At 38.4% G+C, this 21,397-nt stretch overlaps 1 protein-coding gene across 1 annotated transcript in view; it reads right to left on the bottom strand.

Moving 5' to 3' along the window:
* The window catches only part of LOC131031286 (uncharacterized), a 226,410-nt gene that overhangs the window by 138,322 nt on the left and 66,691 nt on the right, over nucleotides 1-21,397 (bottom strand). The window contains exon 3 of the mRNA XM_057962398.2: nucleotides 1,959-2,096. Within this exon, the coding sequence (XP_057818381.2) occupies nucleotides 1,959-2,096 (138 nt within the window). The remainder of the gene's footprint in view (nucleotides 1-1,958; nucleotides 2,097-21,397) is intronic.

A 21,397-nucleotide genomic window follows, 5' to 3' on the forward strand; every position in this document is an offset into this window, starting at 1 on the left:
TGAGTGTCAAGTAGACCATTCGTGTAATGTCCCCATTTTCGTGAGCATCAGAGTTTGAAGGATTAGCCTATCATATGACCCTCGTAGGCTAGTATGGTGGATTAGAGAATCTAGTTTGGGCATTATGGAGCTCTTTAGGTGGCAAATGGCAGTGTTTTCCTCTCTAGATTGTTGGTATATTCTAGGGCTAGGCTATTCAGAGGTTGTTGGTCCCATTTTGAGGGACTTACTATTATAGTAAGTCAGTGGTTGTTGGAGAGGGACCCTTACTATTTTTAGTAAGGCAGTTGGATGCACAGTGGATATATTGGTTAACTCCCAGGTTCAGACGGAATTGAGAAATAACGATTAATGATGAAGTTCTAATGTTATAATTATTATTAAAGTTATACTTTAATAATAATTAATTAACTTTAATAATAATTAATTATTAAGAGCATATCATTAATAAATTAAGTGGACTTTATTTGAAAAGGGAGTTATAAGGGAATATAAAATATACTTTATATTTTAATATTGTGCACCAAAAAGGAGAGAAAAGAAATGAAATTAAAGTTAATTAAAGGAGATGAAGACAAATGCAAATTAAACATTATAAAAGGGCATTTGGATTTCATTTCATTCATTCTTGAATCATTTCAACATTTGTCTTTTCTGAAGAAGCTTTGGCTTTGAAGAAGAAACCTAGGGTTTCGCTGTAAAATCAATCTTGGAGAACGTAGCCTTTCTTTGATTGTGAAATACTGGTTGCTTTATCCAAAGGTCACGTTTGTGCTTTATTAGTGAAGAAGTTCAAAAAATTATAAGGGTTTCAATGTTTCATTGAAGATCATAATATTAAAGAGTTAATCATTTGCATATCAAAATTTGTGCCAGGTGCTACAGTGGCGTGAACAGTGTCACGCTACACTAAACGCTAAGGTATTTTAGTGGAGTTTATCATAAGGATTTACAAGGGTTTGATTTCATGAGCAAGTGGGCAATAATCTGCTGCTACGCATTTCTGAGAGTAAAATCTTCATCAGCAAATCCTTACAGCTCTTGTTATCAGGTTCTCACTATCATAAATTCATATCTTATGCAATGTTTTCAGTTTGAAGCTAGTCGCAGCCATTAGGACAGTCCTCTGTCACGTTAGGAGAGGCTATGCAATGAGGATCAGTCAATAATTTGAGCATTGTAATCTGATTTCTCAGAACTTGTAATCAGTCCATTACATATCAGTATTTCAATTTGAATAAGAAGGATTGAAACTAAGTTTCTTGGATTAATGCCTAGTTGCTGTGGGTGCATATTGACCATCTTAGGATGCATGGAAAGTGTTTGACAATATGTCAACTAGCTGTACAAGTTAATTCCAGTCACTTATATGCATGTGAAAGGTCAAGAACAGTTAGCACATCATTTCTATTACATTAATAATCCATCGTGCATCATTGGAAGCATTCAAAAAACATCTTTTGCAGCATACAAACTTATTGCAAGGTAAACCGAAGTCCTAATCAACAAAATCAGACATTGTGTGCAAAGTGTTTGATGATATTCCTTGAGCCTCTAATCAGCAAATTTGGATCAGAGTTAGCAAGGGATTTTACAATTCAACCTTAGAAGAGACTGATTCTTGTGAGCCACTACTCATGAAATATCTATCATGATGACTGACTGAATATAATTCATGAAAACCAATACAATATTGTTTTTCAAATTCAGATTTCTTTTAAATTTTAGTTTTATATTTGTAAGGTTTGGAACAACTACATCAGTCTTTTAGTTGGCATATATTTGAGAAGCAGTTTACAGACTTGCAGTCAGTTGTTTTCCGCTAAAAATTAAACAGTAGGTTTCTGTTAGGAATATAACAAAAATAACCTTTTTGAGCCTAGACAATAGAAATACAAGGAGAATTAGCTAGTTGGCATTTGAACTGCACAACAGAAACCATCAAACCCTTGATTTACCTTGCAATTGATCAGATATTGTGCATACTTTTCATAGAAAACATCCAGCACCTCTTGAGACTGGGACTCTGCATCAATAATGATTTGCTTCAAAAGACTTTTAACATAAAACTGGCTTGGAGGATAGTTTCTGCAGATCTTTAAAAGTAACATTATGGTTAGCACGATAGAACTCATTTGAAACCCATAGAGCAAAAAAAATTGTGACTATATGAACATTATAGACATTAAACTTATATACCAGATTAAGAAAACGAAATTCTAAGTATATCTATAACCTTGACTAACATGCCTAAAACCTAGGGAAAAAAAAAACAATAATGATGAATATTTTTTATCTAACCAAAAGTTAAATGAAGTAAGGTGGACTGCATCCTATTAAACAATTAATGTAATGTACCCTTATTTAATTTAGGCTTTCAAGATCATTTCATTTGAAAAATCCCTTGCTAAACTGCCCTTAACTTGCTGATTTAAGGCTCAAGGAATATAGTCAAACACTTGTCATGAATCCTCTAATTTGCTGTCATTTGTTTTCAGATTGATTTTTTTTTGTTCGCTTGAAATGGTTTCATATGATGTTCAAATGCCTGCAAATTAACACTACAATGTCTAAGCAAACAACTAGATGCAAATGCAACTTCTTTTGATATTTTCAAATGTATATACAAGAAATTCTACATGTAAAATGTGCACCTACAGCCAACTGTCATTTTCACAAACACTTAGCATGCAAGCTATATACTTGTCATTATGAGCATTACAATAACATGAGGCACGCAACTTATAACTCCATCAAATAAATGCAATCCCAAGTACATGACAATGCAGATATGCCAAGACTCATGGCTTAAATTGGTAGCTCAATACAAGGCCAAGTCTGATTGAAAAAGTTCTTCTGCAGCACAACTACTGAAACTAAGCCAATGCAACTATGAATGACTGAAGATTACAATGTTTTAATTGCTGAATAAGTGCCAAACTAATTGAGATGTAATGACTGATATAAAAACTTGGCAATGGAGGTTGCCTGGATATATTGATTCAATCCCCTTGTGCTTAATGAATTTACCCTCAAAGAGGTAGCGCCCAGTCTCATAGACCACTACCAATGCTTTCAGAATTTTATTGGAATTTATTTGGCCTTAAAACCACAGTCAATATGCCCAAAATTCAATGGCATCTGTACCTCAATTAATCAGATATGGTGCGGAAATAAAATCCTTGAAGTACCCTTGTGCAAACCCAAATAATAAGCAAAGATACTGTAGCATTTACTGTTTACGCTACTGTAGCAGCCCATACAAATTTTAATATGCAAATGATTAATCTCTTAATATTCTGATCTGTGGATAGATATGCATCAAACCCTTGTGTTCTTTGTATTTCTTTCCAATTCAGCACAAATAGAACCTCTGTATGAAGCTCTCTTGGATGCCAAATTCAATGGATATTTCACCACCTCAAATGGTTGCAACACTGAAGAATTGACGCTCTCCAATGGCTGACTGAAATCATAAACCCTTGGCTTCTTCTCCCAAATTCATAAAATGAAGAAATTACTCAATAGCCTCCAATTGATTTCATTGAGGAGGTATTTATAATTCCTCTTAGGGCTCGATTTCCCATAAAAGACATAGTAATAACATTTTAAATGTGATTTCTGTAAATTATATTCAAATTTATGTTCAAGTCTGAATTTATATATATTATTATTTTCTTTACTGATATTTTTTGTTTCTTATGTCATAGGTTGCTGAAGATAACATTAATTATTTCGATGCATCTTCAGCGCTTCATTTGCATATACTTATAGTTCTATGCTTCACCGATCAAGGCATGCCTTGATCGGTCACGTCTTTTAGACATGCCCGATCAAGACATGTCTTGATCAGTGCATAGACACCGTTTCAGTTTAATATAACCACTTACCCTGTGTTATGCCGATAACTATCGGTCACGTCATTTCTCTTTATCATGTGTTATACCGATAACTATCGGTCACGTCATTTAACATGCTTATGCCGATAACTATTAATAATCAGGGCAACGTGAAGTAATATAGTTACTCGATAAATGATCGGGATAAGTCAATCATAATCAACAAATAAATGATCCGTATTAACATGCATTTTAGGATGATAACTATTATCATATGATAGCATCAATCGATGCTATCATATGATAGCTATGGTAGTTATAAATCTGGTCTGATCACAGCATGAGTAATATTATCGATTATGCATATAAGATGATTATAACAAGTTCATTTATTAAATCATGAGGTCTATACTTATATTGTAGTTATATCGATAAGGTAGATGATTGAATGGGAGATAAATGAAGTCTCTCATTCAATCATTTATCTTACTGAAGCTACTAAGTTTCAACACTCCCTCTTAGCTAGGGAAGATAACTATAGACCTGTGAAATAAGCATCATATTTCTCATAATAAAATGTATTATATGACTACATAATACAAAGGATCATATCACACATGCTCGTGACATGAAGCATCACATAATGAGTGACACAGGAATATATCACATCATCTCGTGATATAGATATCACATAACACGCGATATCAGCATCACATAACACATGATACCTTGGATATAAAATACTTAAGAATGTTGAATTCCCTTATATCCAGGTTATGGCATGTGCACTAACATTACGTCACATAATGTCTACCATAACATATCATGGTACATCCATGAGTCAGAGTGATATCAAGTCAGCATGATATCAACATTACAAGATCGTCACCTCATAATGTTTAATACAAGTGTTCATAGTCTAAAAGATCGTCACCTTTTAGAATTGTACACAGGCGGTGGAGCCCATAAAGTCATAACACGACAAAAGAAGTTTACACATTAAACATCTCATATATTAGTATAGATTACAAAAACTGATTATAACTCAATCATACCAAGACCTTTTCTGAAGTGTTCAACTTTTATTCTAGCTAGAGGTTTGGTCAGTATGTCTGTTGTCTGGTCTCCTGTACTGATATATTGTAACTGAATCACATTTCTATCCACCATCTCTCACAAAGTGATAAGGGATCTCAATGTGTTTGGATCTATCATGAAATACAGGGTTTACAGAGAGTTTTATACAACTCTGTTTGTCACAATGAATTATAGTAGGCTTCATTGGTCCTCCGAATAATCCCACAAGTAACTTTCGTAGCCATGCAGCTTCTCGTGCAGCCATGGAAGCTGCGATATATTAAGCCTCCGTAGAGCTTTGAGCTACTGAAGACTGTTTTCTGCTAATCCAAGATATCATGGCTGAACCCAAGCTGAAGCAATACCCTAAGGTGCTTTTCCTGTCAGTCACACTTCTAGCCCAATCTGAATCAGTGAACCCGTGTAGATTCAAATCAATATTCTCATACTTGAGTCCATAGTTGAGAGTGCCTTGAAGGTATCTCATTATATGTTTTACTACCATAAGATGAATCTCCTTAGGTTTGCACATGAATTGACTCAAGGGATTTACTAGATAGCAGATATCAGGTCTAGTATTGACTAGATACATTAATGATCCAATCATCTGTCCGTAGAGCGTAAGATCTACCAATGGGAAATCTATTGCTGCCTCCTTTAGTTTGTGAAGATTAGTTTCCATGGGAGAAGTCATCGATCTGCAGTTCATCATGCCAAATCTCTTCAATATGTCTAAGGTGTACTTCCCTTGATTAAGCACAATATTGTCAAAGTTTTGCCAAACTTCCAATCCAAGGAAGTAATGTAGAAGGCCTAAATCCTTCATATTAAACTCCTTCTCAAGGTCTTTCTTACATTGATCAATAAGGTGACCTTCTCCTGTAATCAAAAGATCATCAACATACAAGATCAATATCAACATCTCACCTTTGATTCGTTTGAAGTATAGATTTGGATCTGCGTCATTCTTTGAGAATCCTAATCCCATGAGGTAGCTGTCAATTCTTTCATACCAAGCCCTGGGGGTTTGTTTCAGTCCATATAGGGCTTTCTTTAATCTACACACGTGATTCTGCATTGTGGATCTCAAACCCTTCTGGCTGCTCTAAGTAGACTTCCTCCTCAATTTTCTCATTCAGGAAAGCAGTTTTCACATCCATCTGATGGACTTTCCATCCTTTGGGTGCTGCAATGGCTAGTACTGCTTTGACTGAGGTGTATCTAGCAACTGGAGCGAAAGTCTCATCATAGTCTATTCTAAAAAATAAATTGAATGAATGATTCAATAATCGGATGATTACATTGAACGATATACACACGTATATATAGAGGTTACAAGACGATGTTCTATAATTAGAACATAACATTAAAGTAAAAGATTAAAGAGCTAAAAGCTAAATTAAGCTTAAAAGCTAATTAACTAAAATGAAAAAGCTAAATGCTAAATAAAGCTTAAAAGCTAATTAATTAAAAAGAAAAAGCTAAATGCTAAATAAAGCTTAAAAGCTAATTAACTAAAAAGTTAAATGACCATTAAACAAGGAACTAAATATAGGTGACTAAAATATAATTAAATATTCTAACACCCTCCCTTAATGGTCATGCTATCTATCACACCAAGCTGCCCTCTAAATTTGAGAAACTTTGCCGGGCTCAAGGACTTGGTGAGGATATCTGCAATCTGATCTTCTGTAGGATTGTAGTGCAGTATCACTGATCCATCTTCAACATGCTGGCGGATGAAATGACAATGAAGCTCCACATGCTTTGTCTGCTCATGGAAGACTGGATTTTTGGCTAATTTTAGAACCCCTTGATTATCACAAAACAAGGGAGTAGGTCCTGGTTGAGACATTTGCATGTCTACAAGCATCCTACGTAGCCAAATTGCCTCACATGCTGCCTTAACAGTTCCCCGATACTCTGCTTCGGTCGAGGAAAGAGCTATTGCTTGTTGCTTGTTACTTCTTGCTGGTCCATGTGACTGCACCTCTACCCAAGCTGAAAACATACCCAGAAGTTGACTTTCTGTCATCAACACAACCTACCCAATCTGAGTCTATAAAACCAACCAGCCTAGGATCTTTGCTTCTGCTGTACAGAATGCCAAAATCAGGAGTGCCCTTCACATATCGAAGCACACGCTTCGCTCCAACTCAATGTTCAACTTTTGGGGCTGACATGAAGTGAGAAATATAGCTCACAGCATAACTGATGTCAAGTCTAGTGGCGGTGAGATAGATGAGGCTGCCCACTAGTTGCCTGAATGAAGACTCATCCACTATAGGTGAATCTGATTTGGCTGATAATTTGAGCCCTATCTCCATAGGTGTAGATGCAAGTTTACAATCTTGCATATGAAACTTATCTAGTAGGCTCTTGGCATACTTTGACTGAGAAATGAATATGTGGCTATCAGTCTACCAAACCTCTACACCGAGACAATAATGGAGAAGTCCCAAATCTGTCATATCAAAATGCTGACACAAATTCTGTTTGACCTGCATGATCAGATGTGTTGCATTACCAGTAATGATGAGATCATCAACATAGACTACTAGAAATAGAATATCATCACTAGTATGTTTGACATACAAATTGGGATCTGAAGGACTCCTCTGAAAGCCTTGATCAATCAAGTACTTATCAATTTTGATGTACCATGCACGAGGAGCCTGTTTGAGGCTGTAGAGTGCTTTGACTAGTCTACATACCTGGTGTTCCTTACCGGCAACCTTGAAACCTGGAGGCTGCGTCATGTAGACTTCTTCCTGCAAACCACCATCGAGAAAGGCACTCTTGACGTCCATTTGATGGACTTTCCATCCAAATTGAGCTGAGAGAGCGAGGACAAGCCTAATGGTACTCATCTTGGCTGTGGGAGCAAATGTCTCTTCATAGTCGATGCCCTCTTTTTGTGAAAACCCTTTTGCCACCAACCGAGCCTTGTACTTATCAAGACTTCCATCAGCTTTATACTTGACTTTAAACACCCATTTGCAGCCAATGGGCTTCTTTCCTGGAGGAAGATCAGACAATACCCAAGTGTTGTTTTTCAGAAGACTATGTTGCTCTACTACCATAGCCTTTTCCCATTCAGGTACACCTTTAGCCTCTGTATATGTTTGAGGCTCATAAATATTGTGAATGTTGGCCATAAGAGCAAAATTAACTGTGTTGTTGCTTCTTACCTCTAACGGATCTACCCTCAATGAGCTCATCATCATGAAGATCACCAATGGTCTTGGCCCACCACTTAGGATAGAGAGTTGAAGTACCAACATCTGCTGCAGGATGAAGAGTGCCTAGAATATCTGGAGCAAGCTCCTCTGGATGTGGATCGAGAAGATCTTGAGGAAAGTCAGGGGGTGCAATGTCATGCCTGGAAGACCCCACAACTTCAGAGACAACTAAATCCCTCCCATCAAGTGGAGCTAAGGGAAGACAAACACCCATACTTACAGCCTTTGGAGGGTGATCCTCAGTGCTCAAATCAGGAGAGTGTTGATGTGTATTTTGTACACGACCAAACACAGAATAAAATACCTATAGGTACCTTATCCTCTCTTGATTAAAGTCTCTGAATGCTGAAGATGTCGCGAAAAGGATCAATCGGGATGACTTCAAGGTTCTTTGTTGTAGGATCTCTACGTGTGGATAAGCACCAGTGGTCATTGTATATGTTGTTTCTTCAAGGGGCCTTACGTACTTTCAGAGAAAGCTTGTCCACGTTACTTTCTTTCCAAATGCAGGAACAAGATTTTCCTAACACTAACGGATTTTCAAAAAATGTCAAAAGATAAGGGTTTTAAAGAAGGAATACTTGAACTAATCCTAAGAATGACTCAATGAAGACTAGACTTGATAAGATTCTACCAACTTCAGTATCGCCAAGAAATTACAACTCTACTGGAATTGATGCGATCTTCTAAGGGGATTCAATAACTTTCAACTCATCAAGGATATAGATACTATCATAGAGATACATATCAATACTTCCAAGAATGATTGAATTCTTAATCAATCTCAATGTTTCCAGTTGACCACACAAGGCATCCTCACAATCAATAAGCAGCTAGTGGTTTGGAATGTGAATCTTATCAAAGATCAAGCACAACACTTCATCCTTCAAACTTAAAATTTAAATGCTATTTCAACTGAGAGTGATTCAAGAAGATAAACAATCATGAAGATAGCCACAAGTATTGCAATAAAACACCATAACTTCAATATTTTATTGATCTCATAGCCAAATGGGCAACAATTGTTCAAAATTCTTTCTTCACTACTCAATCTTGCTACAACAATAACTTTCTAACTTTCTTCTCTCTAAGCTCTCTCTCTTTTCTCTAACCTTTTCTAACCCTTTAAAATGAAATGAGTGAGGGTATATATAGCATCCTCAAATACAATGAATGGCCCGGATCAAAAGAAGATCAACGGCTGAGATTTTGACACCTAAACCCTAATTAGGGTTGGTTACAAAAAAGTCCCCATTTAGATAAACATCACTAATCCATAGCCAATAAAGAATTGGCACAAATACCGAGGAGACATGGACCAATAGGAATTAAGTTGCCACATCATCCTATAACAACTTTTCATCTAGAATTTTGTTCCCTTTCCTATGCTCTTTCTTAGCATATTCAATGAATCTGGACACAATTCCCTCAATCTCAGCAATGGGAATCTCAGGAAGATTCTTCATTCATTCTTCCAAGTGAAGGACTTGATCAAAAGCAGTGAGAAGAGTTGTCTCCCATCCAGGTTCAAGTTCTTTGGTCTTCTCAATCGGGAACATAGTAGTGTACATTTGATCTCGTTGCTTATCTGTGATGATGTTCTCCTCTTTGCAAAAGATGACCTTGATTCTATCCTCCAACTCCTGGATGTCCACATCTGTCTCGATCTCGATCCGCCTATCAAGAATGCTACACAACACCTCAAACACCTTATCTTGAATTGGATGAATAATACCTTCAACTCGGCTGCATCTGGTGTTGACGTCTTCAAAAAGGACCTCCTTCATCTGGAGCAGAGCTGACCACTGTAGGAGGTTATGGGTTCTTATCTTTTCTTGTGCTAGAATCCATCTTGGTGTTTCTCTTATCACTTGTGAGACTAGGATGATAACATCTCTAGTGTGAGTGAATGCAGCTACAGTTATCATTAGATTATGGATAATCTCAAGGACCTGGATAGCTCAATGAACTGTCTTCATCATTCTTGTTGCAAATTCAACGGCTACCTTGTGAGATTTATCAATCCAAGAACTCATAAGTTGAACCAAGCTCTTCACCCTTTCTGCCTCACCTACTAATTCAAGAGGGAGTGCTTGTAAAGGAGATACTGCTGGATCCTGACGTCTCAAGGGCTGATTAAGATGACTAAAATAGTTCCTCCAAGCACTGACCTCCCTCTCAAGCTTCTTATTCTTTTCCATTTCTTCTTTAAGTTTGTCTTTAAGTGCTTCAAATAAATCAGTTGCTTCTTCCATCGCTTGCTCGGAGGTAAGTGGACCAAGCTCAAATGTTTCTAAGTCATACTCTTCTGCAAGAATCTCATCCTCATATTTGTCTACCACTGGTGTAGCTACCTGCACTTTCCTAGATCCTGTCTCATCTCTAATTACCTTAGACATCTTTGTGGCCTTCTTCTTTTCCATTACCTCATGAGAATTTCCTATAAGGCTTTCCAAGTCAAACACATCTTCTTCTTCTTCAACCACAACTACCCTTGTTAGTCTCTCTTTCAGCCAATCAGGAATGGCGGATCTTGTTTCCCTCAATTGTATTTCTTTAGGTAGTGGTCTATCTTCCCGGAAAGGAGATGTTGCTTCATCATCATTCTTTTCTTCGTGTTGCTCATTAGCACCAACTTGGGGAGATTGACTTGATGAATGCTGAAGTGTCTGTCTCTTGTTTATCATTTTGTACCATGGATTCCATAGACTCATCAACTTCATATACTATCTGCCTCTGATCTTCCCCTTGAATCGCCTCCTTTTCATGCCTAGAAGTTGTGCTTGGTGGGTGATCAGGATTTGTTTTCTACTTCTTCTTGGAAGGTTCTCTCTTCTCAGGTCCTTCTTTCCTTTTTGACCCTTTGGAATGAGAAGTATTCTCACTCACACTTGCTTCTCCTTCTTCTGGTCTTGCCTCCAAAGTGAATGTCATTGATACATTCTGCTCCTTCAGCTTTTGATGTTGTACATCCACCCATCTGCGAGTGCAGGATAAAACGAGAGCCATCAAAGCTCTCAAGTCTAAGACCTCGGGCTCATTCCAATCTATCTTCACTTCTTTGTCTTCTTTCTCATAGGATGACTGGAGGTATCTACCATTATCCTGGGCTTGATCGGCTACTCTATGAACTTTGCATTTCCTAATGAGATCTAAGGGTAGCCTGGAATGCATCTTTCTTTTGACCTCTAAATCACCTGGGAGATTCATCCAAAAGTCCTCCACCTGAAACTCATGCTTGTACTTCCTGCTGACTGTCTCCTCCATATAACCATGAGGATCAAAATTCTCTCGCGAGGCAAAGGATGTGAATGAGTATAAAGATAATTCCTTTTCTGCATCTTCCGCGGCTTGAGTATTAGGACACGCTTCAACTGAATTCCCTAGTATGATGGGCAAGGGAATTCCATTTCCATGCTTGTGTCTGGATGCCTTCGCATAAGCTACCAACTGTCTAGTCACCTCAAGTAGTACTATCCTGTCTATTGGATATCTTGGCAACATGTAGGGAGGTGAAGGAAACCCATGAACTCTGATGTATGTGAATTTTTGAAACTGAATGAACCATGCACCATACTTCTTCACAAGCTCTTGTGCATCCAGAGACAGTCGATTGTGAATCCCACCTTGCAATATCCTAGTAATGTTCATCGTGAAGGTGTCATTGACTAACTTGTAGTCACTTCTAGGCGAATGATGCAGATGAACATAAGAATCACAAACTCTTATTTCTCCAAGTCCTCTTCCAATCACTCCTCTGTGAGGTAGCCCTGCATACTCGAAACTCCTGATCAAGGCATATATAACATATGAGCTCATGTGGAATGATTTGGTGGGTCTTAGCCTTCTCAACTGTACATCCAGACAATTGCTAATGATTCTGGCCCAATGGAGCATTCCTTTTCCTTGGACTATCACTTGTATAAAGAAGAACATCCACTTGTCAAAGAAGGCTTGAGAAGCACCTGTAACTCGATTGAGCAACGTTATCAAGTCTCTGTATTCCTCCTGGAAGTCAATCCTATGTGGTGTATTGGGAATCTTGTTCAGGCGAGGCCGACTTTTGAGCAACCAATTCTTATTGATGACGTTCAAACAAGACTCGGGATCATCTTCATAGATCGACCTTGCTCCTTCCAAGCTCTTGTAGATCATGTCTTTATGGTCCGGAAGATGAAGAGCTTCGCCTATAGCTTCCTCTGAAAGGTAGGCTAAGATGTTCCCGTCTTTGGTTATGATCGTCCTTGATTGTGAGTCATAGTGGCGGGCACACTCGATCATCAGCTCATGACACTTGACTGCGGGAGGGAAACCTGTAGCCTTGATGATGCCACTCTCAATTATCCTCTTTGCAACAGGTGACGGCTTGCCAATGTAGGGGACCTCTCGAAACTTCTTCACATTGAAGTTTCCTAAGTTGGTGTCTCCGATATTATTCCACTTGGACACGATCCTGGTCTCCAATTTGTCGCTCCTCTGATCTTCCTTGATGAGAGCCTGCCGACTAGTAGATCCTTCGGCTTTGGGGGTCGTCATTTGATGCCTACACAAAAATTTAAAATTAGTCTTTAAGCATCATACCTTAAAGCATAGAATTTAAGACCTTCCAAGGGAATAATTCAAAACATTAATTTGAGAATGACAAATCCAAGAATTATAAACTTTCAAATTAATTATGAATGGAAATTAGACTTTTCACGACTCAGACTTTAAAAGATTGCTATGAAATCAAAATAAGTCTTGAATAAGGACTTCAAAAAGGATTCTTCATACCTTCCTCTTGAATGCTTAACTATGAACCTTGGAAAATGGAAGAAAGAAGATCAGATTTTGCTGGACAAAAATTGAATTTCTGGCCCTCCTTGGATGAATTACGTCTTGATTAACCTTCAAAAGAACTTCACCTTCACTAGCCTCCAACACTTAGCAAAAAATTCGCCTCCAATCTGCTAGAATTCGCTCCTCTAATCTGCTCCTCAAATTCGCATAAGGAATGAATGAATGATTTGAATTCACCACAAAGCATCTCCCTTAAATAGGGCGCTCACCCTAATCCTCATGAGGCCGACTTAGGTATTTAGCAATAAAATAAGACAAAATCCCACTTAAAAGGAAGCCGACTTGCTTGTAAAAGCAAGTAAATGTATTTTAAGCGCTCTCCTTGATTTTTTGTTAAATCAAAATGAATTTCAAGGCCTCCAAGGTGGATTTTATATTTGTTTTAAGGCTTTAAAAATTAATTAATTCAATTATAAAGGCCTCAAATTATGCGAACTTAATCTAACCTCCCCAAATGTCTTAATTTTGGGAAATTTAGTGAAAATTGAGGAATATTGAGGTTTGATTGAGGCTTAATGAAGCTTCCTTTCTCCTTAGGCTTTGAAATATTCAAAGTGATGAAGGTCTAGATTCACTTCAAGACTTGTTTGAACCCCTTATCCATGCTTGTTCTCTTGATGAAATTGAAATTTTCTCAACCTACATTTGCAAATTTCCATGTCTTTGTCTTTACAATCTTGCAATTTGCCCTAAACTTAATCAATCAAGGTTGAATGATAGGTTTTTTGATGATTTCGCCCTGGACCCTCTGGAAGGGTCAAGAGCGATTTTTCAAATTAGGTCTTGAATACCTTATTTCCCTTCATTCCAAAATCTCTCGGAAGGCGAGTTCATGTTTGTTTTGCCCAGATCAAAGTCTTGCATTTCAAAATTTTATCATTTTTCATGAGGAAATTAGGTGAAAATGTGAATTTCGCCCTGGACCCTCTGGAAGGGTCAGGAGCGATTTTTACATTTTAGGCCAAAATTCACCTTAGTTTGATCATTAAACTCCTCCAAGGCAATCTCCAGGGTTCATTTCTTTCCATCACTGGGTTAGCTCATCAAAACTTTGAAGGAAATATTGTATTTTTGGGAATTTCGCTCTGGACCCTCTGGAAGGGTCAGGAGCGAAATTCTCTCCTGAGCTCAAAATTCTTATTTTTGAAGGTCCAAAACCTCTTCAAGGCATTCCAAATAGGTTCTTTCATTGTAGTCCAGGCCTAGTCTCACTCAAATCAGGAAGAAAAAAGTGATTTTAGGGTTTTTAGCCCTGGACCCTCTGGAAGGGTCAGGAGCGATTTTTCTTGCTTAGGCTTATTCCTTCATCATTTTGTCTTGAATCCTTCACTCAAAGCTAAGCAATGGTCTTCTTCATTCACTCCACCCAAGCTTGGTTTGTTCTTGCAAGGCAAAATAGGGGATTTTGAGATTTTCGCCCTAGACCCTCTGGAAGGGTCAGGAGCGATTTTCCTTCTCTAACCTAGAATCATCAAATTTTGAAACAAACATCTACTCACAAGTGGTCTCAAAGGCCTTTTCTACCTTGGTCTAGTCTTGCCTTAGCACAAACTTGAAAGGAACATGTTGGTTTTAGGATTTTCGCCCTGGACCCTCTGGAAGGGTCAGGAGCGATTTTTAGGTTTTACGGCAATTCCTTCATCCTTTCAACTTCAAATCATTTCCAAGGCATAGAACATCATGCCTTACTCCTCTTTGAGTCTTGAAAACCAAAATCTTATCTTGAACTGCAAGAAAAATAGGAGGATTTGGAAATTTCGCCCTGGACCCTCTGGAAGGGTCAGGAGCGAATTTCCCTCTTGGCTTCAAAATTTGCATTCTTAGCAGTCCAATTCCACTTCAAGGAAATTCAAATGTCTTCTCACACCCATGTCTAAGCTTAACTTTGCCCAAACTTTGGAAGAAAGGATAGTTTTGAGGATTTTCGCTATGGACCCTTTGGAAGGGTCAGGAGCGAAAATCATGTTCTAGGCTTAATTGCTTCCTCTTGACAATCTCAATCATCTTCAAAAGGCAAAACACACTTCCTCACACTCATTCAAGCCATAAAAACTAAAAAGTTGCCTTGACCTTGCAAGAAAATAGGTGTTTTTAGGAATTTCGCTCTGGACCCTCTAGAAGGGTCAGGAGCGAAAATTACAATATTGACCAAAAATCTTCATTTTTCACCTTAAAACTTCTTTGCCAAGTGGGATTTCATGTTTCATCATGCTAGGATTAAGGTTTCATATCCAAGAAAGGCTAAAAAATGTGTTTATAAGGAATTTCGCTCTGGACCCTTTGGAAGGGTCAGGAGCGAAATTGCCTTTCCTAGCCAAAATCCTTCATTTTCTTCATTTCTAAACATGCCCAAGGTTTTCAACATGCTCATTCTTCCTTTCATCATGCCTTTGACACTTCAAGTCAACCAAACTGAGCAAGAAATGTCTCCTATAGAGATTCTCGCCCTGGACCCTTTGGAAGGGTCAAGAGCGAATTTCTTAATTCAGGCTCAATTCATCATCATTTCAAGTTGTTTTCACCTCTCAAGGAAAAAAGACACTACTCTCCTCTCATCCAAGCCATAAAAACCAAAGAGTGACTTGATTTTGCAAGAAAAATAGGTGATTGAAGAATTTTCGCCCAGGACCCTCTGGAAGGGTCAGGAGCGAAAATTCTCCTTTTGGGCAAAATCCTTCACTTTCCAAGTTAAAACATCTTCAGGAGGCAAAAGCAAGTTATTCTCGTTCCATTCATGCCCAAAACTTGACCTTCTTCACTACATAATAAGAGTTTTTGGGAATTTCGCTCTGGACCCTTTGGAAGGTTTAGGAGCGAAATTTCCCTTCTTGTCCAAAAATCTTTCATTTTGCAAGCTTCCAAATCTTCAAATGTGACAGGAACGTTCAATCCTCCCTCCAAGATACCCTGCACATCAAAACTTAGCCAAAGTTAGTGAAAAATAAGCTCTAATAAGATTTTCGCTTTGGACCCTCTAGAAGGGTCAGGAGCGAAATCTCCATTCCAGGCCAAATTGCTAAGTCTTCAAGTTTCAAACCACCTCACAAGGCAAAGTTAGATCATTTTCTAAGCTAGGAACAAGATTGCAAGTCTATCCAAGGCAAGAAATAGTGTTTAGGATGAAATTCGCTCTGGACCCTCTGGAAGGGTCAGGAGCGAAAATTCTCTTTCAGGCATCATCTTGCTCTTCAAAAATCAATCAAATCCCTCTCCAGGCAAGAACATATCAATTCTCCTCCAAACATGCCCCAGGAAGTATCATTTAGTCAAAAATGAGGAGAAAAAGAGGTTTTCAATGATTTTCGCCCTGGACCCTTTGGAAGGGTCAGGGGCGAAATTTCCCTTTCAAACTAGATGTTACCTTGATTCGCTTCATCATCCATCAAACTTGATCAAACCAACTCCTTTGCTCCACTGGCTCTGCTCAACTGACTTAGACAGGGAAACAAACAGGACCCTGACAAGAAAAACCCTCTTTCAATCTAGACCTAACCTGACATGAGACCTATTCACCCTACCCCCTGATCTAACCAACTTGACTCTCCTAAAAGGCATGCTTCATTCTAGCAATCTTGAGGCTTCAGGCAGATGACTAACAACCTCCCTAAACAAGACTAGACTTAGCTTGAAAGAAACCCTAAAACGAGCTTCCAAGGTTTAGCCCTAATCTATCCAACCTAGGCAGACCACTCACTCACTCAAAACCCTAAAAGCAGAGAGAAAAACAAGCAAAGAGAAAGCAAAACCTAAGGCAAAAAGAGGGGCTCCCCATTCTAATGGGGCGATGTGTGAAATGGTCACAACAGAGAGGAAGGCTGAAAAGGCCCTCTTTCTTCATCAAATACTACATCTCGACTGAATATGAGGTGATTAGTGTCTATATGAACTAGCCGATATGCCTTGTGGTTGTCACTGTAGCCGATGAACATCAATTTCTGACTCTTTGGATCCAGTTTGGTGCACGTGGCATCTGGAATCCAAACATAAGCTATAGAGCCAAAAACTTTCAAATGACTGATTTTCGGCTTCCTGCCATACCAAACTTCCTCTGGAGTCATCTTCTTAACGGCCTTTGTGGGAGACCGGTTCAGAAGGTAGACTGCAATGAAGACCGCTTCCGCCCAAAAGTGTTTTGGAACATTTCTATGCTCCAACATAGACCGAGCCATCTCAGTGATTGTACGGTTCCTGCGCTCAACAACACCATTCGGTTGTGGGTTGTAAGGTGTGGTAAGCTGATGCTTAATGCCATGTGATGCACAAAAGTTGGTGAACTCCGTAGAACAAAATTCCTCTCCATTGTCGGACCGAAGAGAGACTATCTAACAGCTAGACTCTTTTTCCACTAAGGCCTTAAACGTTTGAAACATGGTGAACACCTCTTATTTCTGCTTAAGAAAATAAACCCACATGCGTATGCTGAAATCATCAACAAATAGTAGAAAATACCTGCATCCAATGACTGATGGAGTGTTCATGGGACCACAGATTCTGCATGAACGAGTTGCAAGACCTTGGATGCTCTCCAAGTGTCTCCATCTAAAAACGGAGTCCTATGCTGCTTTCCAGCTTGACACGCTCCGCAAACTCCATGATTCTGAGTTTGAATCTCAGGTAATCCTACAACTAGATCCTCTCGAACCAACTGAGAGAGATAGTGGACATTGAGATGCCCATATTGCTGATGCCAAAGAGTGCTGATGGAAGTACTCCTAGCTGCCATGGCGAGCTCCTGAGAACCAGTAGAATCAACAAGTCTATAAAGACCATGATCCTCAATACCAACTACAACTATAGTGCGAGTCTCCCTGTCAACAATGCTGCACTTGTGCAACCCGAAGACGACATCCAGCTGTGGTGAATGCTGCATAATCTGACTGACTGACAGTAGATTGAGCTTCATACCAGGTACAAAGTATACATTGAGGAATATTAAATCCCTCCCACCAAATGAAATCTGAACATTGCCCTTGGCGACAATAGTATACTCTTCACCTCCACCAAAGATCACTGAATCAGTGAAAGACATGTACTCTGTAAACCAATCCCGACGATGTGTGAAATGTTGAGAGGCTCCAGAGTCAATGTACCAGGCTGATGATTGAACATCATCAGAGGAGGTTTGGGCCATGAACGCATAGAAGGCAAATTCCTTCTGATCAAGATGCGTGGCAGAATTGGCTTTCTGCTTGGACCCTCCCTGTTTCGATTGCTAGGATGCTATCAATTTCCGGCAATCTTTCACCAAATGGCCATATATATGACAGTAGGAACACTGTAAGCTCTTCTTTTTGGAAGACCGCTGAGGTTGACCTTGACCTTGTCCTTTCTGCTGGAAGGACGGAGCTTTACCCTTGTACTTATGCGAAGCTGAGACTGTGAAAGCCTGTTCAGTGGATGAACTAGCACTGCTTCCAAACTGCTGCTTCCATCGATCCTGTTGGAGCAGCTTGTTGCAAAGATCAAGAAACTTCAAATGAACACTAGTAGAGGAGATATTGAGCGTATCAATGAAATGCTCGTAGGATCTGGGAAGGCTTTTCAGCGTGATCACTACCATATCCTCTTCCACCATGGTTCGGCCTATAGCTTCCAACTGATCACGGATGTCCTTGATCTTTGTAAGATGTGCCTGGATGATGACTTCTCATCCATCATGATAGAAAACAACATATTCTTCAAAAAGAAAGCTTGGCTCTTGTCGGACGTTTCATGAAGATCCTTCAAAAGATTCCAGATCTCTTTTGCTGTTTTACCTGAAGGCACCTCTGCGAGTTGATCATCTGTGACGGAGAGTTTGATAAGCATAACAGCCTCTTGATTCTTCACATCATGTTTGTCTTGATCATCACCTGTTGTTGTAGGACGAGATTCTTTGCCCAAAACAAGCTGATCAAGGCAACGATACTCAAAGATGATAAGCATACAATGTTTCTAGGTGTTGTAGTTGCGGCCATTGAACTTTTGACTGTGTTCCAACATGATGTTGGTTAATGATGCCATCACGGAAATCGAGGTTGATCAAGGTCAACTAAGTGAAAGCAAGAGACAGAAGAATCTGATTTTAAAAAAATCAGAATAGAAACAGCCGTTGAAAAAACTGAAACCCTATAAGAGAATTCTGGCACGAATTCCAAGGCACGAATTCCGAGGTTTGGAAGAAACCCAAAAATTAAAATTTTCTGCACACTTAAAATAGCATAAATGGTGCCAAAAAAACAGCAAAAAACCCAACGTCCACAGAAATAGCAGAAATTGTGAACTGTTTTTAAATTCCAAGGCAAATTTGCTGGCACAAAAAATTGAGGCACGAAAAACGAGGCACTCAGAAAAAACTGAGACCAACCCAAAAAAGCTCTCGAAAAACCCACCAAGAATCTGAAAACAGAATGCAAATCCAACAGCTCAAAAATTGAGGCACAGAAAACGATGCACCCAGAAAAATCTGACGACGACCCAGTTGAGCTCTCGAAAAACCCACCAAGAATCTGCAACCAAAATAAAATTGACTTGAACAGAAGGGTCAAAACCCTAGTCGAAAATTGCAGAAACCCTAGGAAAATTTTCAACTTGCAAAAAAAAAAACTGCCCAAGAAGAGAAAAAAATCTGCTTTTTAAAAAAAAACAGTTTTAAAAAAATCTCTTCAAAAAAAACTTTGAAAAATTTTAATAATAAAAATTTTCGAAATTTTTAATTTCCATGCTTTGATACCATGAAAAATAAATTGAATGAATGATTCAATAATCGGATGATTACATTGAACGATATACACACGTATATATAGAGGTTACAAGACGATGTTCTATAATTAGAACATAACGTTAAAGTAAAAGATTAAAGAGCTAAAAGCTAAATTAAGCTTAAAAGCTAATTAACTAAAAAGAAAAAGCTAAATGCTAAATAAAGCTTAAAAGCTAACTAAATAAAAAGCTAAATGACCATTAAACAAGGAACTAAATATAGGTGACTAAAATATAATTAAATATTCTAATATATTCCCTCCTTTTGTGAGAACCCTCTAGCTACAAATTTGGCTTTATGTTTCTCTATGCTACCATCTGCAGCATGTTTGATTTTGAATAGCCACTTGGATGAAACAACAGATTTTCTTTTTGGTCTAGGAACAATTTTCCAAACATCATTGTTTAAGATGGATTGATATTCTTCTGACATGGCATCTTTCCATACTTGGTGTTTAAGTGCTTCTGATACATTAGAAGGTTTTGATTTGGAGAGATCATTCATTAAGGCTACATAGCTAGTGAATCTTTGGGGCCTCTTACTTTCTCTAAAGGTCCCTGAAGGAGCTACGAACTTCCTTGCATCTTCCATTGTTTTGTGAACCCATAGTGGTCTTTTCTTAGGGTTTTCCTGGTGTGGAATCTGAACTTCATTCTCATTCTCTTCTGAATACTCCCTCTGAACCTCAAGAACGGGATCCTTTTCTAGGTCTGAAGATGAAACATAAGTCTCTGACTCAATAGAGTATCTAGCCCTTTTGAAGGCTATGTCTTCTTCAAATATTACATCTCTACTGAGTTCAATATTACTATGTCCAGGTCCAAATATTCTATAGGCTTTAGAAGTTTCACTATACCCAACAAAGATTCCTTTTCTTCCAGAAGGTTCTAGTTTTGTTCTTTTCTCTTTAGGTATATGAATATAAACAGGGCATCCGAATATCCTAAAGTGAGTGATATCAGGTTTTATACCTGTGAAAACTTCTTCAGGGGTTTTATCTTCAATGTGGGAGTGAGGGCATCTATTTTGTATGTATACAGCAGTGTTGGAGGCTTCTACCCAAAGATGAGTTTCTAAGGTTTGGTCAAGAAGCATGGCTTTGGCTGCCTCTACAATGGTTCTATTTTTTCTCTCAGCAACCCCATTTTGTTGGGGGTTGTAGGGGACAATGAACTCCCTCTTAATCCCAGCATCTTTACAAAATTCTCTAAAAATGTCTGAGGTGTATTCTCTCCCATTATCAGTCCTTAAGGTTTTTATTTTCCTTTCGGAAGAGTTTTCAAAGAGAGATTTGAATTCCTTAAATCTCTTGAGAATCTCTTTCGATTCTTTACGTTTAAGAAAATAGATCCAAGTCTTCTTGGAGAAGTCATCAATGAATATTACATAGTAAAGGAACCCCCCTAATGATGGTACAGACATTGGCCCACATAGGTCAGAGTGAACTAGCTCTAAAACATTGCTTGTTTTCCTAGAACTATTCTGAAAGGAACTCTTAGTATTTTTGCTTAGGGCACATCCCTTACATGTACCAGAATGGTATTGTTTTAACTTAGGCAAACCAATTACTAATTTTTCCATTGAACATAAAGCACGAAAGTTTAAATGACCTAATCTTTTATGCCAAATTTCATTTGAATCTGTAATCTCATGAAGTA

The sequence above is a fragment of the Cryptomeria japonica genome, chromosome 1, assembly GCF_030272615.1.
Source record: "Cryptomeria japonica chromosome 1, Sugi_1.0, whole genome shotgun sequence".
Classification (NCBI taxonomy): Eukaryota; Viridiplantae; Streptophyta; class Pinopsida; order Cupressales; family Cupressaceae; genus Cryptomeria; species Cryptomeria japonica.